The sequence below is a fragment of the Catharus ustulatus genome, chromosome 20 (assembly GCF_009819885.2).
Source record: "Catharus ustulatus isolate bCatUst1 chromosome 20, bCatUst1.pri.v2, whole genome shotgun sequence".
Lineage (NCBI taxonomy): Eukaryota > Metazoa > Chordata > Aves > Passeriformes > Turdidae > Catharus > Catharus ustulatus.
The window spans coordinates 11910391-11930696 of NC_046240.1; the positions used below are offsets into that span (position 1 = coordinate 11910391).

At 44.3% G+C, this 20306-nt stretch overlaps 2 protein-coding genes across 3 annotated transcripts in view; one reads left to right on the forward strand and one right to left on the reverse strand.

Moving 5' to 3' along the window:
* Positions 1-18131, forward strand: part of ASPSCR1 (ASPSCR1 tether for SLC2A4, UBX domain containing) — a 38444-nt gene extending 20313 nt beyond the window's left edge. For both annotated transcript variants that reach the window (XM_042779852.1, XM_033076497.2), the window contains exons 8-16: positions 1460-1599; positions 2924-3005; positions 3839-3905; positions 4692-4754; positions 5045-5097; positions 13615-13666; positions 14349-14418; positions 14735-14910; positions 15881-18131. In XM_042779852.1, the coding sequence (XP_042635786.1) occupies positions 1460-1599; positions 2924-3005; positions 3839-3905; positions 4692-4754; positions 5045-5097; positions 13615-13666; positions 14349-14418; positions 14735-14910; positions 15881-15894 (717 nt within the window). In that variant the 3' untranslated portion in view covers positions 15895-18131. The remainder of the gene's footprint in view (positions 1-1459; positions 1600-2923; positions 3006-3838; positions 3906-4691; positions 4755-5044; positions 5098-13614; positions 13667-14348; positions 14419-14734; positions 14911-15880) is intronic.
* Positions 17524-20187, reverse strand: CENPX (centromere protein X). The gene is made up of 5 exons (XM_033076502.2): positions 20111-20187; positions 19979-20030; positions 19851-19904; positions 19571-19659; positions 17524-19435 (listed from the first exon to the last, which is right to left on the reverse strand). Exons 1-5 carry the CDS (start codon positions 20147-20149, stop codon positions 19421-19423), a joined length of 249 nt encoding a protein of 82 aa, XP_032932393.1. The 5' UTR covers positions 20150-20187; the 3' UTR covers positions 17524-19420.
* Positions 20188-20306: the final 119 nt, after the last annotated feature.

Consider the following 20306-nt stretch of genomic DNA (forward strand, 5'->3'; position numbering starts at 1 on the left):
TTCCTGCAGCACCAGCCCCTGCCCTGCCCGCCGGGGAAAGCTGCACTCAGGCTCCTGTACCCGCTCCTTGGGGTTGACCCTGCTCAACTTTCTAAAAGTAACCAAAGGTCCCACCCACGCAACCTCCATCTTTTAATTTCTCAAATTACCCTTTAGTTCCCACAAGTAGAGTGAACATTGCCTTGTAATTTGTGTTGTGCTTTAGACCATTGAGAAGACTCCTGTTCCCAAGTGGCCAGTGCCTGGGGGAGGGGTGAGTGGATGCAGGAAGGATATCTGGGTGTTAATTAGGGTTGGAAAGAGTCTATGAGAGAATGAGGGGAGAAGAAATGGGCAGCGGGTTCATTCACAGAGCCTGTGGCATTGTTAAACTGGCAGCTGACTAGGAAGAAATGCTGGATTAACTAGCAAAATTTTTGTTCCTGTGAGCCTCTTCAGCCAGGAGCTATGTCCTCCCTGCATCTCCTGTAGCCTTCAGTATGTTGCTCCCTGTGTTTGCAAGCTTTGTTCCTTCAAACAGTTTTGGAATTTAAAAAGTTTGACTTGTTCTTTGAGAGCCAGGAGGTGTAACTGCCTCTCGTAGGCTTGACTCTGTTCATGGTTTGTTTTCACATGCAGGCACAGCTGCTGCTTTGGGCAAAAGAGAGAGTAGCCAGCACATAACCTTTCCTGAGGAGGGTTCCATTAAAGTCCTGCTGCTTGCAGAGATGGCAAATGCTCTTGATCTCAGTGGCTGGGGCTCCACTTTGGTTTTTTAAGGTGATTGCGGGTCTTGGTATTGATTTGTTATTTTGATTTGTTTTTTTCATAACTGCAGCCACAGTTCTAGGCTAGGCCCAGTTGCACTGGAAGGTTTGCATCCTGACACCCAGCTCTGGAGGCTGGGGGAGCAGGCAGCAGGCTCTCTGTGCCTGCTGGGCAGGTGAGAGGGGTGTCTGTGTGCAGCTTGGAGTGCCTGCTCTCAGCTCTGCTGTGTAGGGAAAGTTGCCAGTAAATGCATTGAGCACCTTTATTGCAGGTGATGCCTGCAGAGAACTGCTCTCCTGCGTCTGTCTGCTCTGGTTGCAGCAAAGGCTGATCTCAGGGTGAGGTACTTACTTTGTAAATACAAAACCAAAGGGTTTCACTGTTTGAGGGATCTTTCTGTCCATCAAAAGCCAGGGTAAAATTTTGAAAGGTGTGCAATGAAACCCTGCAGTGGTTTAGTTCAAAGAGCTGAACAGGTCAAAAGTCATGTCTTCCTACTCTTTTTCAGCAACCTTACAAGATAAGCAAAGCAATGCATTTGATTGCATAAATCATAATATAAATATATAATGCATGTTATTATATTATAATATGTTTTATTATTTGATTTATTGATTATTAATTAATATTATATATTTTTTTATATTATTGTTATTAAAAATATATAATGTATAAATAAATACATTATTGAAGCTGATTTTTTTTTCTGTAGCTTGTAGAACGTGAGCCCCTTATATGTCACCTAGACCTGCTGGAACAACTTCCTGATGACCCAGAGGAGCTTCCTGATGAATTTTTTGAAGTCACAGTGGATGATGTACGGAAACGTTTGGCACAGCTGCAGAATGAGAGGCAAGTCCCCTTTCTGCTGTGAGGTTTTCTGTGTCCTGTTGTTGAGCAGAGTGACAGAGATCAACAGAGCTTGCTGCATTTTTGGCCAGTAAGAAACACCTTATATTCTAAGTAACAGAGTTAACCTTTTATTAGACCTCATCAGAAAGACCAGCTTAGCCACAAGTCGAGACCTGAGAATGTTTGGAATGGGCACACACACACATATAGAAATTATAGGAAGCTGGACTAAAAATGTATTGCACTGTTCACGTAGCTTGCTTTCAAATATGCATGGTTTTACTTCATTAAACTGCAGTAAAAACTCAGATGAAGATAAACTGACCTTCCTGTCACAGCAGCATTTTGCTGTCTGTATGTTCCTTAAATAAATTAATTTCATGAATGTATTTAGTTTCAAGTGGGTTAAAACATTCCTGTAAACATCACAGTAACTCTCCAATAACTGTGGAACAGTCTCCTTTATGCTATAGCCAAGTCCAAGTTGAACTTTTTACTTAGGGTTGATTTTTTTCCCACAGGCCACTGAGTACACAGAACATGGCCTGAAAATTGCTCTGCTGCTTGTGGGTCTGGAGTATTTAGTGGTGCAATTGTAGAGTCATTTGGTTGGGGATTACTGGAATACAGGCCCCCCAAAAAAGACCCAATTTCCAAATTTGCTGATGCTTTCCCCTTACAGCCAGGGATAAAAATAAGGGCAAGTTACACATCAGTTACTTGGATACAAAGAAAGGGTACTAAAGCTGAGCATGGCATCTCTTGGGTCTAAACTAATTTCTTTACTTAAGGGAAAATATGTAATTGTTTTCTTACATTTATTGTTTCCTCTTAAATGCAAGTAGACTTTTATTTTGTACCCACTAGTCCTTTTAATAGCTGTCTACAATGATAGTTCTTGAATGATCTGAAACTTTTCGGATTTTTTTCCCAGTTGCTAATACTTCCTTTCTTGTGCCAGCATTGTTTTTCAAGTTCAGTAGCTCTTCTACCTCTGTGGAGTAATCATGTCCAACCCTGGTCTCTGCTTTATTGGATTAATAAGTCCACCTCTTCTTTAGTAGTCTAAGCAGATTTTCCTGTCCTCTTAGAATCTTTTCCTGCATTTGCTGTCGTGAACTTACTTTAGAACTTGTACAATGAAAGTAATTTTATGTAGTACTGTTGCTGATGCTGAGTAGTTTCAGGAGGTGGGAAAAAGGCTGTGAGAAATGCATCAAACACTTGAGCAGTTCTCATCAGTCCTTATTGGGTCTTCTGCTAGCTTAATAAAGTAAATACATCATAAATTTACAGACAACTTGCCTTCTTCCCATGTCTGTAGGAAACGCCTGGAAGAAGCTCCGCTGTTAACAAAGTCTTTGAGGGAGTCCCAGCTGAAGGAGAAGTTGGAGCGTTACCCAAAGGTAGTATCTGTTCATTTTCCAGTCCCAGGCTAGTGCCAGACTTGGAGATTGAGTACCTTGAGTTTCAGTTGTTATCAACAGGCCCTCAAGCTACTTATATAAAGATTTTTCATATTCCCATCCCTATTAATTATTTGTGGGGCTTGCATAACAGTTGTGCCATGTGCAAGCAGCTGTACTGTGATATGTTAATATGTCACTGGTTGAGTGACAGGCAGTAGAGTTGCTCTGTTCCATTCCAGATGTCTCAAAACCTTTCTGTTGTGCACCCATCTGTCTGTATGACTGAGCCTTCCTGCCGGCCTCTCTGTAGATATTTTGTTATAATCTCATTGAAAAGTTAAAAAGTATTCAAGGTTACAAGTTGGGTTTATTTTACTGTGTAACTCTGATCCTTGTGCAGTTCGCAAGTGAAGTGCTTTCTGACCAAGCTGGAAGTACAAAGGGCAGAGGTATGTCAGGAGCATTGCTGCTGCTGTGGGCACATTAGGATGCCAATAAACTCTGCACCTGTCCATGAGGAGCTGTCTTTGTGCATCATTTAGCACAGGGAGCTCCTACTCTCTGGGCAAGTGCTGCTGCATTTACACCACAGTGCTTTGACAGAGGAGCTCTCATGCCCCGTTTGAAAGCAAGGCAGCCCTTGTTCCCTGAGGAGCTGCACAGCACTGTTAGCCAGGTTGCTCTTCTATTCCTGTGAATACCTCAGATCTTCCCATTAAAAAAAAAACAACAACAACAACCAAAAAACCAACTTGCAGATTCTAAGCCAAGGACAGGTGTAACAGAGCAGTGATCAAGCACTGTCCTAATGGGTTTTGTCTCTGCTCTAGGTGGTGTTGAGAGTTTGTTTTCCAGACCGCCATGTTCTACAGGGATTCTTCCATCCCACTGAAACTGGTAAGACTGATCACCCCTTCAACCTGTGCTGCTGTAACTCATGGCTCCCACCGTGGCAGGAGAGAGTGTCTGAGCAGGTTTTTCTGTTGCCTGGCAAAGTAAAGCTGCTCTGAAAAAGCAGCAGTAGGTAGTTGCACTGTCACTGTTGGGCCCCTGAATGAATTAAGATATCTTGGGCTAGTTAAGTTAGCTAAGGGCTACCATACTTGTCCTTGTGTGGACAGGAAGCTGTCCCACTCGCTAGCCCCTTGTTTGTAGCTAAATGATGTGTTACTGAGATGCATTCGCAGACTTCCTCTGTGTTAATGCATAAAACATTTTTTTGGGGAAAACAACACTGCCTTCCCCCAATCCGAAACAAACCCCAAAAAGCAGGAAGGAGAAAAAAAATTCTCTAGCAACTGTACTAAGAGAGGATGTACCTTTATGGCTCTGTCAGTTCGCAAAAGGCAATCAGACTATGCACCAAGTAGCTCTTACTGTTGTTACTGGAGATCCTCTTATTCTCAGCTGTCAGCCATGGTTAGCTGCAGAAACATTTTTGATAATTTTGTAGACATCCTTAGATTTTCCAAGGGACCAACACGTCAAAGTGATTTTTTTTGTTTGTTTGTGTTCTTCTACAAGAAATTTGTGATAGCAACTGTGTACTTCAGAGGAAAATGTAATCTCCATACCTTCCAGAGGGCATTTCTGGTGTTACAAGTTAGCCTTCTTGCCCAAGAAGATTCTTCTTCTTGAAGAACCAAATTTAATTTAGGAAACCTTTCTCTACTTTTTCCACAGTTGGCATTTTGAGAGACTTTGTAAGAAGCCACCTTGCCGATGCAGAGTTGCCATTTTACTTGTGTGAGTGCTGTTGGTAATATTTGGCCTTACTTTACAAAGCCTGTTTCTGGCTGTGGGATGTTGATGCCTGGGGTATGACCTGGGAAGGAATTCCTTCCCTGAAACAGAACTTCACAATGCAAGGGAGGTGTAACCTGCTCCCTTAACCATGTTATGCTTCTGCCTAAGAAGCAGCTTCTGTGGGCATATGCACATGTCAGCCCTTCAGAGAGCAGGGGTGCCTCCCAGACCTGTGTTTGATGTTCTGGTTGCTAGGTGGTCCTGTTTTATAACTTGTTTTTTAACTTCAGTTGTTGCACCTCCCAGAATCATCTTGAACGATGAAAGTCTGACGCTGTTTGAGGTAAGGACTCACACATGGGCTCTGATTCTCTGTGGTTTGTGCTCCCCTTAACCCTTCCTCAGGCTTCAGTTACTTTTAAAATAAGCTGTCTAATGCTGTGATCCCTGTAGGCTTCTGCTCAGCCAAGGCTAGTGGAACCAGGTGTTTTGGAGCACAAGCTCTTCACCAGAAGAGGTCCACCTTGTGCAGCAATAGGCAGAGGCACACTGGGGGCAGGGGTGGGATTTGCATTGTTTGGTGCACACTCTGTGCCCTGCAGAGTTGGAGCTGTATTTAACCTGGAGTGTTGTGAGAGCTGAGCTGAGTGTGCTCTGTAGCTGGACCAGGATGGTAAGAGATGTGACTCGATGTGGACAGGGAATTGTTTTCAATTTCTGCAGTGGAACCTAGAGGCCATAATGGACAAAAATCTGACCATTTTGAAATCACTATGTGAGAGTCATTGTACACTGAGGAAGATGCATTCTCTTTGTGTGATTTTTCTCTGAAAATACTGAAATACAGGTTTTCAAATTCAGATTCCTGAGGCGTAGAATTCCTTGTCACAGAGCACTATACATTAAAAGTTATACTGATATATACATTATACTGATATATACGTTAAAAGATATAATGATTTGAGAGAAATTTGGACAAGTTCAAGGGAGATATTTAGTAAGTGGGTCTTAATATTCAGAAACCTTCTCAGGAAGCTTCTAAACTGAAAATCGTTGCTAGCTAATCATTTATAAGCAAGGATACTCTTTTCTGTCCATCCTGGTTTTGTTCACTGTTAGGGTTCTGGCTGGATTGAATGGACTTCTGCTTGCCTATGGTTCTTCTGTCCTTGGGAGAGCTGTGTTAAATGCCAGTGGCTGTGTAGCCTATATCCCTTGCTGGGGGCCTTCAGCCCTTTCAGGTCGTATCTGTTATGGCAGGAATGGTTCTGTGTGTTTATAAACATTTTACTTGGATGAAGCATCAAACACGAAAAAAGCAATTTCTGACGAGAACGTGTCTTGCTGTTCTGGTTACCCAAACTGCTGTCAAAGACCGCAGAAGTCTGACCTGTGAGGATGGTGCCTTATCCCAGTTTAGGCTGGCTGATTCTGGGAGAAGCTTTGCTGCCATTAACCCATGTAAATCCTTATTCCTCTTTAACTTTCACCATGTTAGTGCAGGCCCCGTGCCATAATTTTCCTGCTTGGGTAAGTTTTCCCTTCTGCTGGGGTCTGGGTACCTGGAAGAAAGGGGCTGAAGGGTCTTTCTTCTCTGGACAGAAAGACGTGTGGAAATCACTCCAGCTGTTGTGCCCATGCCCACTGTGTCCTTGTTGGATGCTGTGTTTAGAGAGAAGCTCCCCTTCTGTTCCCTGATTTGGAAGGGGGGAAGTGAAAAGACAAAGCTGCTCTGTAAAGGCAGGAGGGAGATGGTTAAGGTACTTTGTAAAATAATGTGGCTTTGGGGCTGGGGAAAAAAGAGCTTTTGCTGTAAGGTGACTCAGCAGTACCCAGCACCCCTGTCGTGAGAAAACTTGTTCTGGAATGGGAGTGTTGTGGTGCACAGGATGTGAGTGTGTATGACGTGCTGTGGGGTATGCAGTTCTTCCAGACATCCTAGGAAAAAGAGGGCTTGGGTAAAGTAACAGTACAACTGATTGCTCAAGTTTTTTGATGTATCTTTGTTGGGTTTGGAGGATGTGTGAAAGGTTTGGGAGGAAGTTTGTCTTTAGCAGTAATACATTTGTTAAGGGTTCAGGTAGTATCATGCAACTACCAAAATTTGCCACTTTTGCCCCAAAAGCTGCATGTCAGTCATGTTAGCTGTGGTCTCTTGGGATGCTTGGCACCTGATGTGCTCCACTTGCAGAGATGCCTGCACATAACCTGACTCTTGATTTTTCCAAAGTAGGTGCTGCCTTAGTGTATCTAACCATTCTGGATTCTTTTTCAGCATTTAGTTGTCATGTTATCCCAGGTCCTAAGTTAGCAGTAGGCTGTCCTCCACTCTACAGACTACGTTGATGTTGTTGGTAAGGAAAAATGGATGGTGTCTGAGGCAGTAATGTGAGCACATTTGAGCATTCAAATATTTATAAATTACTGAAATTTCTGCTGAAGCCAATAAAAGAAGTGTCTGCAGATGGTGGAGTACCGTATTACCAATGATTCTGCTCTATCCACCCTCTCCCTCCATTCAAGCTGACAATTTGGCATCACATGCATTACATTTGATCACTCACAATGAAGAGAGAACCTTTATGCTGCTAGAAAGACCAGGAGAAAAGACAAATGTTGTTGACTTGTTTGCCAAGATCCTTGGACTGAAAGAATTGTCTGAAGTGAATTCTCCCAAAATCTGTATGTATTTACAGTATAGTGAACACACAGATTGGCAGCAATGTGGAGTTTTTGGAACCCATAAAGACTTCAAGGCATTGCTTTGATTTTTTTGTTGTTGCTGTTTTTGCTGGCGGCCTTCTCCTCATGTCCCTTGAAGTGTTTTATAATGTTCTGCTCTCCAGAGCTGATCAACCACAGGCTTCCCTGTTGTAGCACTTGGCTTTGGGTTCCTTATAGTTCCAGTGGATTGTTTGTGTTTTTTCTAGGCTGTCTGAGCTTTTCAGAGTTGCTTCTTAGCATCTTTCTCCTCCCAGAAACAGGCAGTTTTGTAGTGCATTTCTGGGGTGGGTTAGTGGAAAAAAAAATCATTGATTGCTGTGTTAATACTAGGAAAAATTTAGCAGAAAGTAGGAGTACCAGTCACTGGAAAAGTCGAGGCAGCAGAGAGGGCAGGAGGCCATCCTCTGTCTACAGAGGAGCTAAAGGAATCCACAGGCTTCCACATAAATATTTAGGTCTTCTAGCCAGATCTTAGAGTGCACTGAGTGTTTCCTCTGTCACATACCATGGGGCAGAAATCCAGATGAGCTGTTTGTTGCTTTCTTTGCCTTTGGGTCTCTTTCCATATCCTATTTGTTAATGCCAGTTTGGACAGTATGTCTGGCACGCTTGTTCAGAGAACCTGACTACAACTCAGGCAGTACGAAGCCTTCTCTTTGGCAAGAGTCTGAATGCAATTTCAGAAAAAATTACTTCATCAGAGTCAGTCCATCATAGGCATTTCCTGTGGCAGGCCTTGTGGTTATTGCACTCACTAGCAAGGAAAATTGCAATTAATACTGAAATTCATCCAGCACAGAGGATGGCGTTCACCTAAGACTCTTAGTCTTCTCCATCCAGGATTTTATCATCTGACTGCATTTGGTAGCAATCTCACCTTCTTTTTGTGGTGAGATCTGTTACTTGTGCTCACAGAGACTGTCCATGCGTGCCTCGTGGTGCTGGCTTTGAGGACAGCTGGGTTCTTTGGTTCTGGTGGGAGGCTCCTTGCACAACTGAATTTGGAATGGAAATCCTGCCCAAAATGTTCACTGCTGCTGTCAGTTTTGAGGGCCAGATCTTTCGGATCTCAGTTATCAATGTCTCAATGAACACTCTTCGTACTTGGATTCCTTCATAAGTAGCCTTCTCAAAACATGTTTTTAAATCTTATCTTTGCCTTAGGAGTTCTAAAGGTCCCCCTCCCTAGCTGGATCAGATCTCCTCCGTGTTGGCCACAGAACATCCATCTCCTCTGGCAGTTGAAGTCCACATTGGGCAGCTTTGTTCTCAGGTTATAAACATGAGCTGCTTGATCTGCCTCTTTCACCATGACTGTGGTGTTTATTTCAGCAATGCTGTGCAGTGTTGCTAGAGAAACTTTTGATCCACCGGCCTTCCCGTTGAATTTTCCAAGAGCTAGTTTATGTGTTTGGGGTGTGTGTACTATGCAGTATTTCATGTTGGTAGCTTGGGTTTCTCCTTCCATGTGTGTGTTCCTTTGAAGTGCTTGTTTTCTTATTCATCTTCTAACATCAGTCTAAGAGCAGACCTGTGGCACTCTCATCTTCTCAGATTGTGTAACGGAAAGAATGCTGCTCCTTCTGGCAGCTGCAAGTTCCCTTCAGCAGCCTCTGCCTGGTCTGACAGCATTGCTCTGTCGGGGAAGAGAACATCTTCCCAGGATAATGTACATCATCTGCAGTGCTCTGTTCTAGAATTTTTTTGCATATGTATGTCTGAGAAAGAGGAAGCATTGAGTTGTTATTTGGGGAGGGTTCTGCCTGAAATGCTTTCCATGTTCTAGAGAACAAATTACTAAAACATGCAATAAAACAAAGCAGAAATGTCTCTCTGCTGTATCACAGCTGGATACACAGGAGACTGTTGTTCTGAAGTGGATATTTTTATTATGGAATGTGAGATGGAGCAGCCCCAGTGTGCCACTCCACAGCCAGGATGCCATGCTGTCACAAACCACGCTCACCACCGCAGTGTCCGAGTAACTGTTCACTATCTCTGAGTAAAACTGGAGTTACTCAGCTATATAGTTTCAGACTAAATGTGGCTTTCTGAGTAACAGGCTGGTCTTCAGATCTCTGAAATAGAAAGTGTTCATTTAAACTTCTGCAACTGCAACACTAAGCAAGTGGATGAAACTATGTTATATCTTTTTAAAATCTGAGGGGCTGATCATTTAGAATGATACTTAGTAAATGAGGAGGATTAATAGGCAGGACATTGACTTCCTTTTCTCCTTGCCTCAATGACTTTCTAATCCCTTCAGAAGAAAGCTGTCCTGTGATTATGATCTTGGAAGGGGCTCTGGAGACTTGCATGCTTAGTTCTCATTGCTGCTGCTGCCATCCTGTATGACCTTGAGTAAGTTATCTCTTTAGGTCTCAGTTCTTCATCAATATAAAAAAGAAAAGCCCCAAAAAAACCCAGACAACCACAAAAATAAAAACAACCCACGAACTCAAAATGTTTTTATTTACGTTGCATCTGTACAGTTGGACAATGGGACACCATTTTCAGTTGGATTTCTATGTATTGGTGCAGTAAATCTGACTATATGTTATAAATATGCCTTGGACAGCATGATTTGAACATTATGGTTCAATAGATTAATGGCGTCTATTTCCCCAGTCAGAATGGCAGTTTTTTTGGCTGCAGATCAAAGCAGCAAGGAAGAGAAATGCTGGGTGTTGGAGTGTAGTAACAGGCTGTTGGCTCACTCCTATTGTAGTAATTTTCTGCATATAAGTGAGTGGAGCTTTTTGAGTTACTTGTTTTGAACATCCTCTGATTATTTTGGTCAATCTGGCAGGCTCAGTGTGAGTCTAAGAGTTCTCAAAATCTGTTGTGATTTGCAGATGTTCTTACAAGAGCCCTGTGCAGTGAAGAACTGCTCTCCTGGAAACATTGGCAGATGCATTAGAACAACTGCAAACATTAGAACAGCTGACTTGAGGATGCAGTTTTCAGGTGGTGGTCTGCCCAGTGTTTGATCATTACATTCTTAGGTGTGTTAAAAAATGCTACAGGCTTTGACTTTGGGCTTCTATGTTTTCATGGACAGAATCTGCTAGAACCTTCTCATATTTATGCTGAGACAGTCCTTGGGCCGTGGGATCATTCTACTGGCCTGATTTTTTTTTTTAATGTAAAATTGCTGCTGAGTTAAATACTTTCAGATTATAAAAAACTCTGGGACAGCATTAGGTTGTGCCAGTGACTGGCTAGAGAATTCCCAGGTGAGAAGTAGCTGGCTGCTTCCTGTGCTGCACCCTCAGGGAGTGCTGGGATTGGGTACCTGACAATTCCACACAAAGGAAGCTAGACCAGGGGTTCTCTGCATGAGCCAATAGTCTGTTTGAATTGAAGAAAACTAACTTAATGGATAGAGGTTTGGAAAGAGGGTATTCCATGTTGGCTGATTCCTAGTAAAGGATAGGAGGCAGGGAAAGGAGCCATGGGAAGGATGTTGCATACTAGAGGGCTGCTGTCTAGCTCCTTTAAGGTTTCTTTCAGTTAAGATTTTGAACTGAGACATTTGGACTGATGTTTTGCCAGCAGTGGAAATGGTTGTGGACGTGGATCCTGAAACTATGAGCTATGGTTATTTGACGACCTGTGAGTAAACAGGGTAGAGGTTTATGTTGGGGCACAGTCTGTCTATGTGTTTGTTGGTTGAGTGAGTCTGTCTAGCTCTTGGTCTGTGTTTCTCACTCTCTTTCTCTCTTTGTGCCTCACACAGGCCCTGCCATGAATTTTCTCTGACCCCTTGGGGCCATTCCCGCAGAAGGCTTTGATGTGTGTGCCCAGAGCTTGATTGACAAGGAAGTTTCAGTGGCAGCAGCAGGGAAACGAAGAGAAAAGGGCAGGGCTTTGAACTAAAGGGCTTTGAGTTCTGAGTTTCTGTGCTTACTTATCTCCTTCAGAATGTTAATTATTTACCAAGATAATTGGTCAGGAGGCAAAAAAAAGAGAGGGGAGGTTATTAAAAAATTCCAACACTAACACACTACAAAAACCTCATTTTCCAACTTGCAGCTGGCATGAAAAGGATGTTGTGTGTAAAAGGGCTTAAGTGTATGTGTGTTGGGGGGGCCCTTTTTAAGGCACCCATTTCCTAAATAGACGAAGCTGTAGAAACATCAAAGCTTTTGTGAGAGTTTTTTCTGGGGTTTCTAAACCATGTCTGGTACTTTGTAATTAAATAAGTTTATGGAGAGCTGTCTTTGTGACTGGAGCAGGCAATCTTAGGCCCTGTTGATTGAGGAATTAAATGTTAAAAGACCTAATAAATAATTATTTTGCTAAAATGTCAGTTCAAGGATGTGAATTCGCCTGGATGCTTTAGCAGGAGTCTTGGAGCAGAGTGATAAATGTCTCCTGCAGACCGTGCTGCCTGTCACAGTCTCTTATGGCCTCTGGATTAATGTAAAAAAAAAGTGTAATACCGTATGCTCATCTGAATCTTGTAGGCAGGAAGTGAGGTGAAGCTCTTTCATCTTGTCTTCAGTGAATACAGTTTTATTAGTCTCCGTATTAGGCAGCAGTCCACAGCCTCCTCGATGAAGATCGGGGTTCTGTTGAGTTCTGGTAACTGCTGAGCTGGATTGGGTCCAAGGACCATCATTCCAATATCCAGCTTGGGCTGATGGTGGCAACAGAAGCTCAAGAAACCTCCAGAGCAGTCAGTGTACCCTGCACAGTTCCTGAGTGTGTGTGAGTGATACCAGGCGGGGCAGTGACTTGCTTTTATCTGGTTGTTTATTTATTGGATCAGTGTGACAAGTTTAGTGTTACTGATTTGGCAGGGTAAATGTAGACCATTAATTAACATTTAGCTCTACAGTTTCTTGCTTTAGAAGTACTTGCCTCTTTTACACCATGATGATATGGTTTCTTTACCTGTCTCTTAGTAAAAGGCTTCCTAAAAGCTTAACAGAATTGTTTCAGCTAGTTATTCTTTGTGTGGTATTACACTGGCATCTAATACAGGTAATCAATATGATGGTTATTTTTTCAGAATCCTTGCTGGTACAGCTGGTTATGCCATATCATATTATTCTTCTGCATATCACACCCTTTTAAAAATCTAAGCCTGAGCTTGTAGTAGTGTCTGTTTTAGCATGAAATTAAATAACTTTGACTCTCTTGCTCTGCGTTTCCCTTGGGAACATTTGCATGCACCCCTGGATGTGGTGGTGTAGTGTTTGTGATGTCACTGAGTTGTTTTTGAAGATGTGTGACACGGGGGTCAGTGGCAGAGCAACCTCCATAGGTAGGTCCCTCGTTTATACTACAGGTGCATTTGTGATTCCTTAGCTGAGCAGGGGCTGTGTGAATCCAGTTTCACAGTTTCCCTGATGCCCAGAAAAGGACCAAAAGATAACGAAGGGACCTGCATTAGAGACAGAGTCAAGGTTCAGCCTGGATAAAAGAAGCTCTTGGGGGGTCTTGTCAATGTGTGTAATAAAAGAGATGGGAAACAGCAAGGGATATGGTCCAGAGTTCTTAGCAATGCCCTGTAAAAAGACAAGAGGAAATGGACACAAATTACAGGAACTTCCATTGAAATAAAAGGAAAAAAAAACAAACCACCAAACGCCCTGGATTTAAAAAGGAAAAAAAAAAACAAAAAAACAAACAAAAACAACTTGAATATGGCAAGTATTCCGATAAGTAGGAACTAGGAAATCAGGTTGGATTTATAAAAGGAATTACTTAATCCTGGAAAGGTGGTGAAACTAGAGCATAGCTGGATTTTTCTTCTCATGGTGTCAGCCACTGAGGTCTTAGAAGATTCTTCATCGTATTAATGTTATCTGCTCAGCAGTGGAAAATCTCGGTGCAATATAATGGCCTGAAATATGGGGACAGAGGAGAGGGAATGGCAGAGCATTCCTGCAGTGAGCACTTGCTTTAGAGGTCTCATCACCTGTTTAGTAGAACAGATCATAAAATTTTCTTTCATGTCTTACTTGTGCTCTGCACAAGTGTAAGTTTTCCTGAATTACAGATGGTTAGTGACCTTGGCTTGAGCTCCATGAATTTTTCTGTAGCTGTCTAACCTGCCTCTAATGCCCACAGAGAACTGTGAAAGCCTCTACAGACAGTGATACCTTCTTTTCCCCTTTTGCTGCAGGCTAAACTTTTCCCAACTGCTGTCATTCATTTTGGATCGGAGGAGTGCAGGGGTGAGTGCATTTCCTCTCTCCTTCAGCTGACTGTATAGTTCCTGTAGCAGGCTGAGTGTTGCATCCTTACTGACAGAGTTCTTCTGTCAAAAGAAGCTGCAGTCCTTGAGAATGCTGGTGAATGTCCCCCTTCTGACTGGCTAAAGCTCTTCAGAGCTGCTTTAGTCAGTTAGCTTGAGCACAGATTGTACTTCTTTTATGGGATTTGATAGGCTGGGGAGTAGGCATTGTCTGCCATGAGATCAAGAATGGTGGAAGAATGACTCCATAGAAAAAAAAATCCCATTGTTCAAAATGTTAACCTGACAAATGTCTATGAAATGCTTTTGCAGAGCTCCTATGGCAGTGGGCTGGCTGGAGATGGAAGAGTAGATCTCAGTCTTTGGTTGTTTGGTATCTGGTGTATGCTCAGAATCCCTGTTTTTCTGAGACCAAAGTGTGCTCTGGCTTCACAGAAAAGTTCCTGAGGTGCAGTAAGCACTGAAAGAAAATGTCAGGGTCTTGAGGTTTGAATGATGAAATAGAGTCGTGAAAGAAACTGGAATGATTTCATACTGGGGGAAGGTGATGTAGGTTTACTGTAGTACACAGCAGGTATTTTGTGAGCTGAGAGCTGTGTGATACTGTGGTGATTGATGTATCTATGCTACCAAATAAGTAATTTGGTTTTGTTTCTAAACAGCTTGTTACCTGAAACCAGACCTGCTGAGCTCTGCAGTTTCTCGTTCTGCAGCTGATTTATTAGTAGCCAGGTATGTTGGGGTTGAATAGAGCTGCAAATGCTTTAGTATTTCAGGAATGGGAAGCATGGTATGAGCCCATCTTATACAAAGAAATGTGCTTTGCAGATACTAGGACTTCGTTCTCTCCAAAAACAGTCATACTGTCATACTCGACCTCATGGCTTTGTGAGTCCTTTGCAAAGAGGATTTCAGTGACTTAAGTAAATGCTAGTGCTTCTATCATGGGAAAATAAGAGCTTTTTCGAGGGGTGGTGGTACAGGGGACTACTATGAAAAATGAAGCTTAATTCTACATGCTTATCTCCTTTCTCTGATGTTTGTCCAGATCATTAGTTCCTTCTGCTTCATCAACTTTAGCATCAGTGGCTCCTTCCCTATCTGAAGATGAAGTGGGAAGTGACAAAAAGACCATTGAGCAGCCCGAAGCAGCCAGCACCCAGGGAGCTCCACAAGTGTTTAGAAAGGCCCCTGGGAAAATACCCAAATGGCTGAAGCTTCCAGGTATCAATGAATCATAGGAGAGCTCCTCTGCTCATTCTGAACTGCCCCAAAGGCATCCTCCTGTCTGCCAAACGTGTTGGATATTGATGGTATTGTTGCAGATGTCAGCTTATACTTGCAGGACATTTGGTTCAATGCTTGTCAGTCATAAATTTGTTGGTGACTTGAACCTCAGCCTTCACTGGAGAAGTGCCTGAATGCAGATTCTGAACATTGGGAAGTCTGATGCCTAATCCATTTGTAGCATTTTTAATTGTGTTCTGAGCTTGATGTGCTGAGCTCTTATCTCTGCCAGTGTAGTTCAAATACTAATAGGTAGGATATTCTACATACCAAGGGCCCATGGAAAAATCAGAAAGACACATTCAGTCTGCTCCCTTAATGGCAACAAAACTAGTAATTCTTATATGGAGTGACCTGGCTAATAATGCCAAATGTTAACTTCATGGGTGAGAATTTTAGTATTTGTTTCGGGAAGACAGTGCAGGGCTGTCAGTTCCAGCAAGCAGAGGGTAGGGTGTGAAGGCTGTGAAGTGTGTTCCCTGTTGTGGCTGGTCTGGTTTAGATTGGTGTTGAGATGCTGATGCAGTGGGAAACAGGATCTTCACCGTTTCCCATTTCCTGTATGTTTGAAGCATTGCACTTGAAATAGTTTTCTTTTCCAAGATTATCTGGATAAAGTACAAAATACCATCTCACCTACCTGTGCAGGTTTTCCATTTAACAGTTGTCATGAAAAGTTAATAATATGCTGCAAGCTGCATGTTGAAACCATGAAAGGATGAAGTTCTCTGCTCTCAAAGTTGTGATGTATTTACCATTTCATCTCCCCAAGTGCTCTCTTGTGGTCCCCATTGCTGCCTGAGCACAGCAGCGACCAGAACCCTCAGCCACTAGACTGTGTTATTCAGAAATGAGTAAGTGATAATTACATGTTAAGTGTTGTAATGGTGCTGTGTTTGTTTTGTAGGTGGAAAGAGATGAAGCATCCTGGGCTCCTGGATCACTGAGCTGTCAGCTGTGCCCTTTTCTCCACGAATTTACTAAGAATGTTTAAAAGTGTTGGTGGCCCTGGAGAGATCTAATCTGTATGAACATTAGTTATAAAAAGAGAAAGGCTATTTCAGATACCATTTGCAGCTGCTGGAGGAGTGGAGGGCCTGTTTATGGTCTGTGACTACAGAAGCAAGGTTAGAGGCTAAATGTAAGGTTTCTTGCATGCAAATAATAAGAATAGAGAATTAAGGGGGACCTGATTCATATATACTTTCTGCAAAGAACTTTGTTTCTATCCATATTTTTAAATTCAAATCTTCTCAGTTGCACCTCCAGAGATCACTTGAGTCTAGCTGTCTGTATTCCAGCAGTAAGATACCATCTGGTTCAGCTGTACCTAAAATTGTTAAGTCCTGCCTAGAACAAGACTTTTCCTCTTAGTGATTAAGGTTGTTGCTGCTGATAATTCTGGACATAAATAGCTGGAAAATGAATGAAGAGGAAGCACTTAAGTTACTTCAGCCAGTTCAGATCAGTGAAATTTCCTGTGAAGCACTCAGGTTGCTGCACTCGTATTGTGTTCAGTTGCCAGAATCTTGTTAACAAAGAACACAGGTGTCTGTGCATGGAAATGCCTGTTGAGCTTGTTTCTGTCCGAAGGTCTAATTTTATTTTCATTGTGTATAATTACCATCAGTAATTAGTTACAGCAAGAAAAAAACCCATCCAGTTAAAGGGTCTCTCCAAACGGCAGTTGATTGGTGGCCTGAGTATTCCCAAAGCAGGGTAGCTGTGCTCTGCACCTCAGTTAATGTACAAGGAAAAGGCCCAGTCCAGATCTCTCTCTCCTCCACATGTATTGGGTGGATGAATATTGGTTGGAATTGTCCTTACACTGGAGATGAACTCTGTAGTGCCATGGCAGTCACGGTGCTGGGTTTTATTTGAAGTCTTCTCCATGGATCAGTGATCTGTGGAGAGCTGGGATTCTGTGGTACAGTAATACCATGTTTTCTGTTTTCCTTGTTTCCTCACGTGTGCATCTGCACAATTTGTAGATGTAATAAAGCAGAGTGGCCACAGGGGCCCTTTTGGTCGGTCCCTTTGATAGCTTCTTGCCCTGGCACTTGGTGTGTCTGTCAGTTCACAGAAACCTCCTCTCTTTTCAATTGGCCTGTCATGCCTCATTCCCTTCCTCACTTTTTTTTTTTTTCAACAAAGCAAAATGGAGCTTTGTACCATCTGAATGAACTTCAAAGTGGCTAGAAAGGGCACCCTGGGTTCCTGGCACTTGTCAGTGTCTCCCTGCCTGGCCAGCATTTCCCTTCAGGTCTAATTACTTCCAAATGCTCACAGATGCTTTGAAGAAACTTGGAGGAAGGAGGAGGCATGAAAGGTGGAAGAGGGAGATTCAAAGCAGCAGTGCAGAATGCTTTAGCAAAAATGTTGATTTCTTACATGACACCCAAACGTAAACAGGGAACGTGTACAGCCACTGGCAGCGGGACTGTGAGAGCACTGTGTACAGCTCCTCTGCTAAATCCTCCCTGTGGAAAGCAAGCCCTTCTGCCACTTGATAGGCTATAAAAGACATACCACAGCAAACAAAAAAACCAGTCAAATCATGTTTAAACTTTATTACTCTTTAGTTGATGAAGCATGAGCTGAGCCTACACTGTGTAGGACTGTTGGTCTCTTGGTTCAGGTGCTGTATCAGCCTTGTTCATGTCACACACATCAGAAGTAGACAGTAGCTAGAGCTGCCTTGCTGAATGAATACAGGATATCCTCTGGGGAAACCAGGAGCCATTGCTAATGATAGGTGGTGAAATACTTGTACTGCTGTTCTTGGTTTCCAGGATTAGAATATGCAGAAGCTGTGTGGCTGGGGGGAAGCTGCAGTGTGCCTTCAGATGTGCTAGTCCTTTTATTTTGAAGAGCATAAGTGACACCAAATAGTACAATCTGCTTAACTGATTTGCTTAGCTGTTTTAATTATGTCAGCTTTTGTAAAGGGCTAGCACCATAAGCATCTGCTGCAAGTGCCTGGGAAAACAACTTTAGGGACACAAGCAGCAGTATCAGTATTCGTGGGGCAGTTTCGTGGGTTAAGTGTAGGGGCTTTACATTGTTGACTGTGTTCCCTCGGGCAGTTCTGCCTATGCCTGTCCCTTGTGTAACTCAGCCGTGCCTCAAACCCAGTTTAATCACAATAATGAAAGGTAGTATCACTTGTGTTGTTTTTTTTTTACCATTGGTTTTGGGGCTGAAGGCTGAAGTAGGTCAGTTCCTTCACTGCATGTATTGTACAGCTGTACTGAGAAGCTGCAGTGCTGAGGGCTGGGGACTGCTTAAACTGGTACTGTCACCAGAATGTGTACTAAAACTACAGTTTTTGTGAGGTTTCCAAGTGGTTGGTGTGCTGAGGGATGACCCCAATAGCTCCTAGCTCAGAGTGCACAGCAACCTACCGAGGCTCTGCCTGTCACAGCTGTTCTGAGAAAGGACTGCTCACTGTTGCTGCTCCTGCAGCGAGCCAGCAGCAGGATGGGCAGGCCCCAGGCTCAGTGCAGCCAGCCGTGCCTTTCCCAGCAAAGCCACTCGGGTTGTGTGGGTCCTGCCCACATGTATAAGGTTTCTTATTTCACAGTGGCCCCCCTGCTGCCAGAGGGGCCAGGCTGTCTCGTGATGTGGGATTCTCACACATGCTGTTTGTTATTTTGTCCTTTTTTCCTTTCGTCCTACAAAGATTTAGGGAAGAGGGTGGGTAAGGGGGAAACTCTGCAAGTCTTTGAAGCCACTTGACTTTTGATGATGAATTGCAGCAAAGAGCCTACACAAGGAAGGGAGACTTGTTTCTAACTTACTGATGTTTCTTTGTGAGAACAAATTTACAGCAGAGGGGGAGCAGCCTCTGAGGAGAATATTGAATGGTTAAAAGGTTTCAAGCATTCTTTGATGTCGCAGCTCTGGAGAAATATTAGAAGGCAGCTAGGGACAGACACTGTTTATTTATAAAATAAAGATCAGTTACCTGCTCTTGGCAAGAGCCTGTGACTAAGCTCTTGTTAATGACCTATTCATTAGAAAGGCTTGGAGCTGCACCTGGAGTTGCTGTTACAGCTGCCTGCTTGAGGCAATGAGGGCCTGAAGGCTGGATGGTAGTTCCAGCCATTAAGTCTTTCCATGCATCTCTGTGAAGCAGCACCTCTTTCTCCTGTTCGCTGAGAAAGCAATGGCTTCTTACCATGCTGTGATATACAGGAGAAAGGCAGCAAGATGGAAACCACTTATGCAGTCAGCTCAACCAAACAAGCCTGTGGCAGCCTCTTCTCAAAAATTGTATCTGACAGCATCGCTGCTTTGGGCTGTGTTTGGTAAAGGAGAGAGGAAACAGAAACAAAATGGCAGAGGAAGAAAAAGTTGAGACTGTTCGTCCCAGAGCATCTATGAGGCTGAAGACACGTGTCAGGTCAGGACTCTCTGGGGATAGGTGATGTGCTCCAGGAGGCTTCTAGAAATCCAGAAGCTGTAAGGCAAGAGCAGCGAGTAAGTCACGACAGACGCTGGGTTCTCAAAACAGCTCCCGAAAGGTTGAGGATTAGGCTGTTTCAGCTCCTATGCTCATTCTGCTCCCATGCAGTTCAGGCCCACAGTTACATACCAGCTGTGGCAACACCTTCTCCAGCTGCTCCGTATCCACCTTCTCCAGGTCCTCTGCCTGAGCCTGCCGAGCTGCCCGCGCCGCCGCTTCTACAGCCCAAGGGAAAGACAGGGAAGGGCAATGAGAGGGGTCTGGGAGCCGTCACCTGCGGCGGGTGGTGTGCTGGGAGCAGGGAGGCGGCCCAGCGCCCCGGATGGGTCCGGGAAGCTGGGTCTGGACTCGGGCTGTGCAGGAGCTGAAGCAGGACGGAGGAGCCGGCGGGTGGCCCCTACGCGCTCACCTCGGACGAAGACCTTGAGCAGCTCGGCCATCAGCAGCTGCGCGTCGGCGTTAACTGCAACGACAAGGCGGTCAGGGGAGGCGGGGCTCGGCCCGAGCCGCCAGACCCGCCCGCCGCCGCCTCGGTACCTCGGGTCTTCCCGTCCCGGAAATGGAGGCGGAGAAGCCGATCCACGGTGTCCTGCGCGGAGAGAGGAACGGGTGAGCGGGGCCGGGGCAGCGCCCGCCGCTCGGGGCAGCGCCCGCCCGGAGAGGCCGCACCTTTCTGAAGCCGCCGGCGCGGCCGCCCCGCTCCTCCATGTCCCGCGCGCTGCCCGGCCCGCCTCCCGGGGGCGCGCGGCGAGCGGGAACGCGCGCGGAGGGGAGCAGTTCCGGGCGGGAACGCGCGCGGGAGGGACCAGTTCCGGCGGGAACGCGCGCGGCAGGGACCAGTTCCGGCGGGAACGCGCGCGGGCAG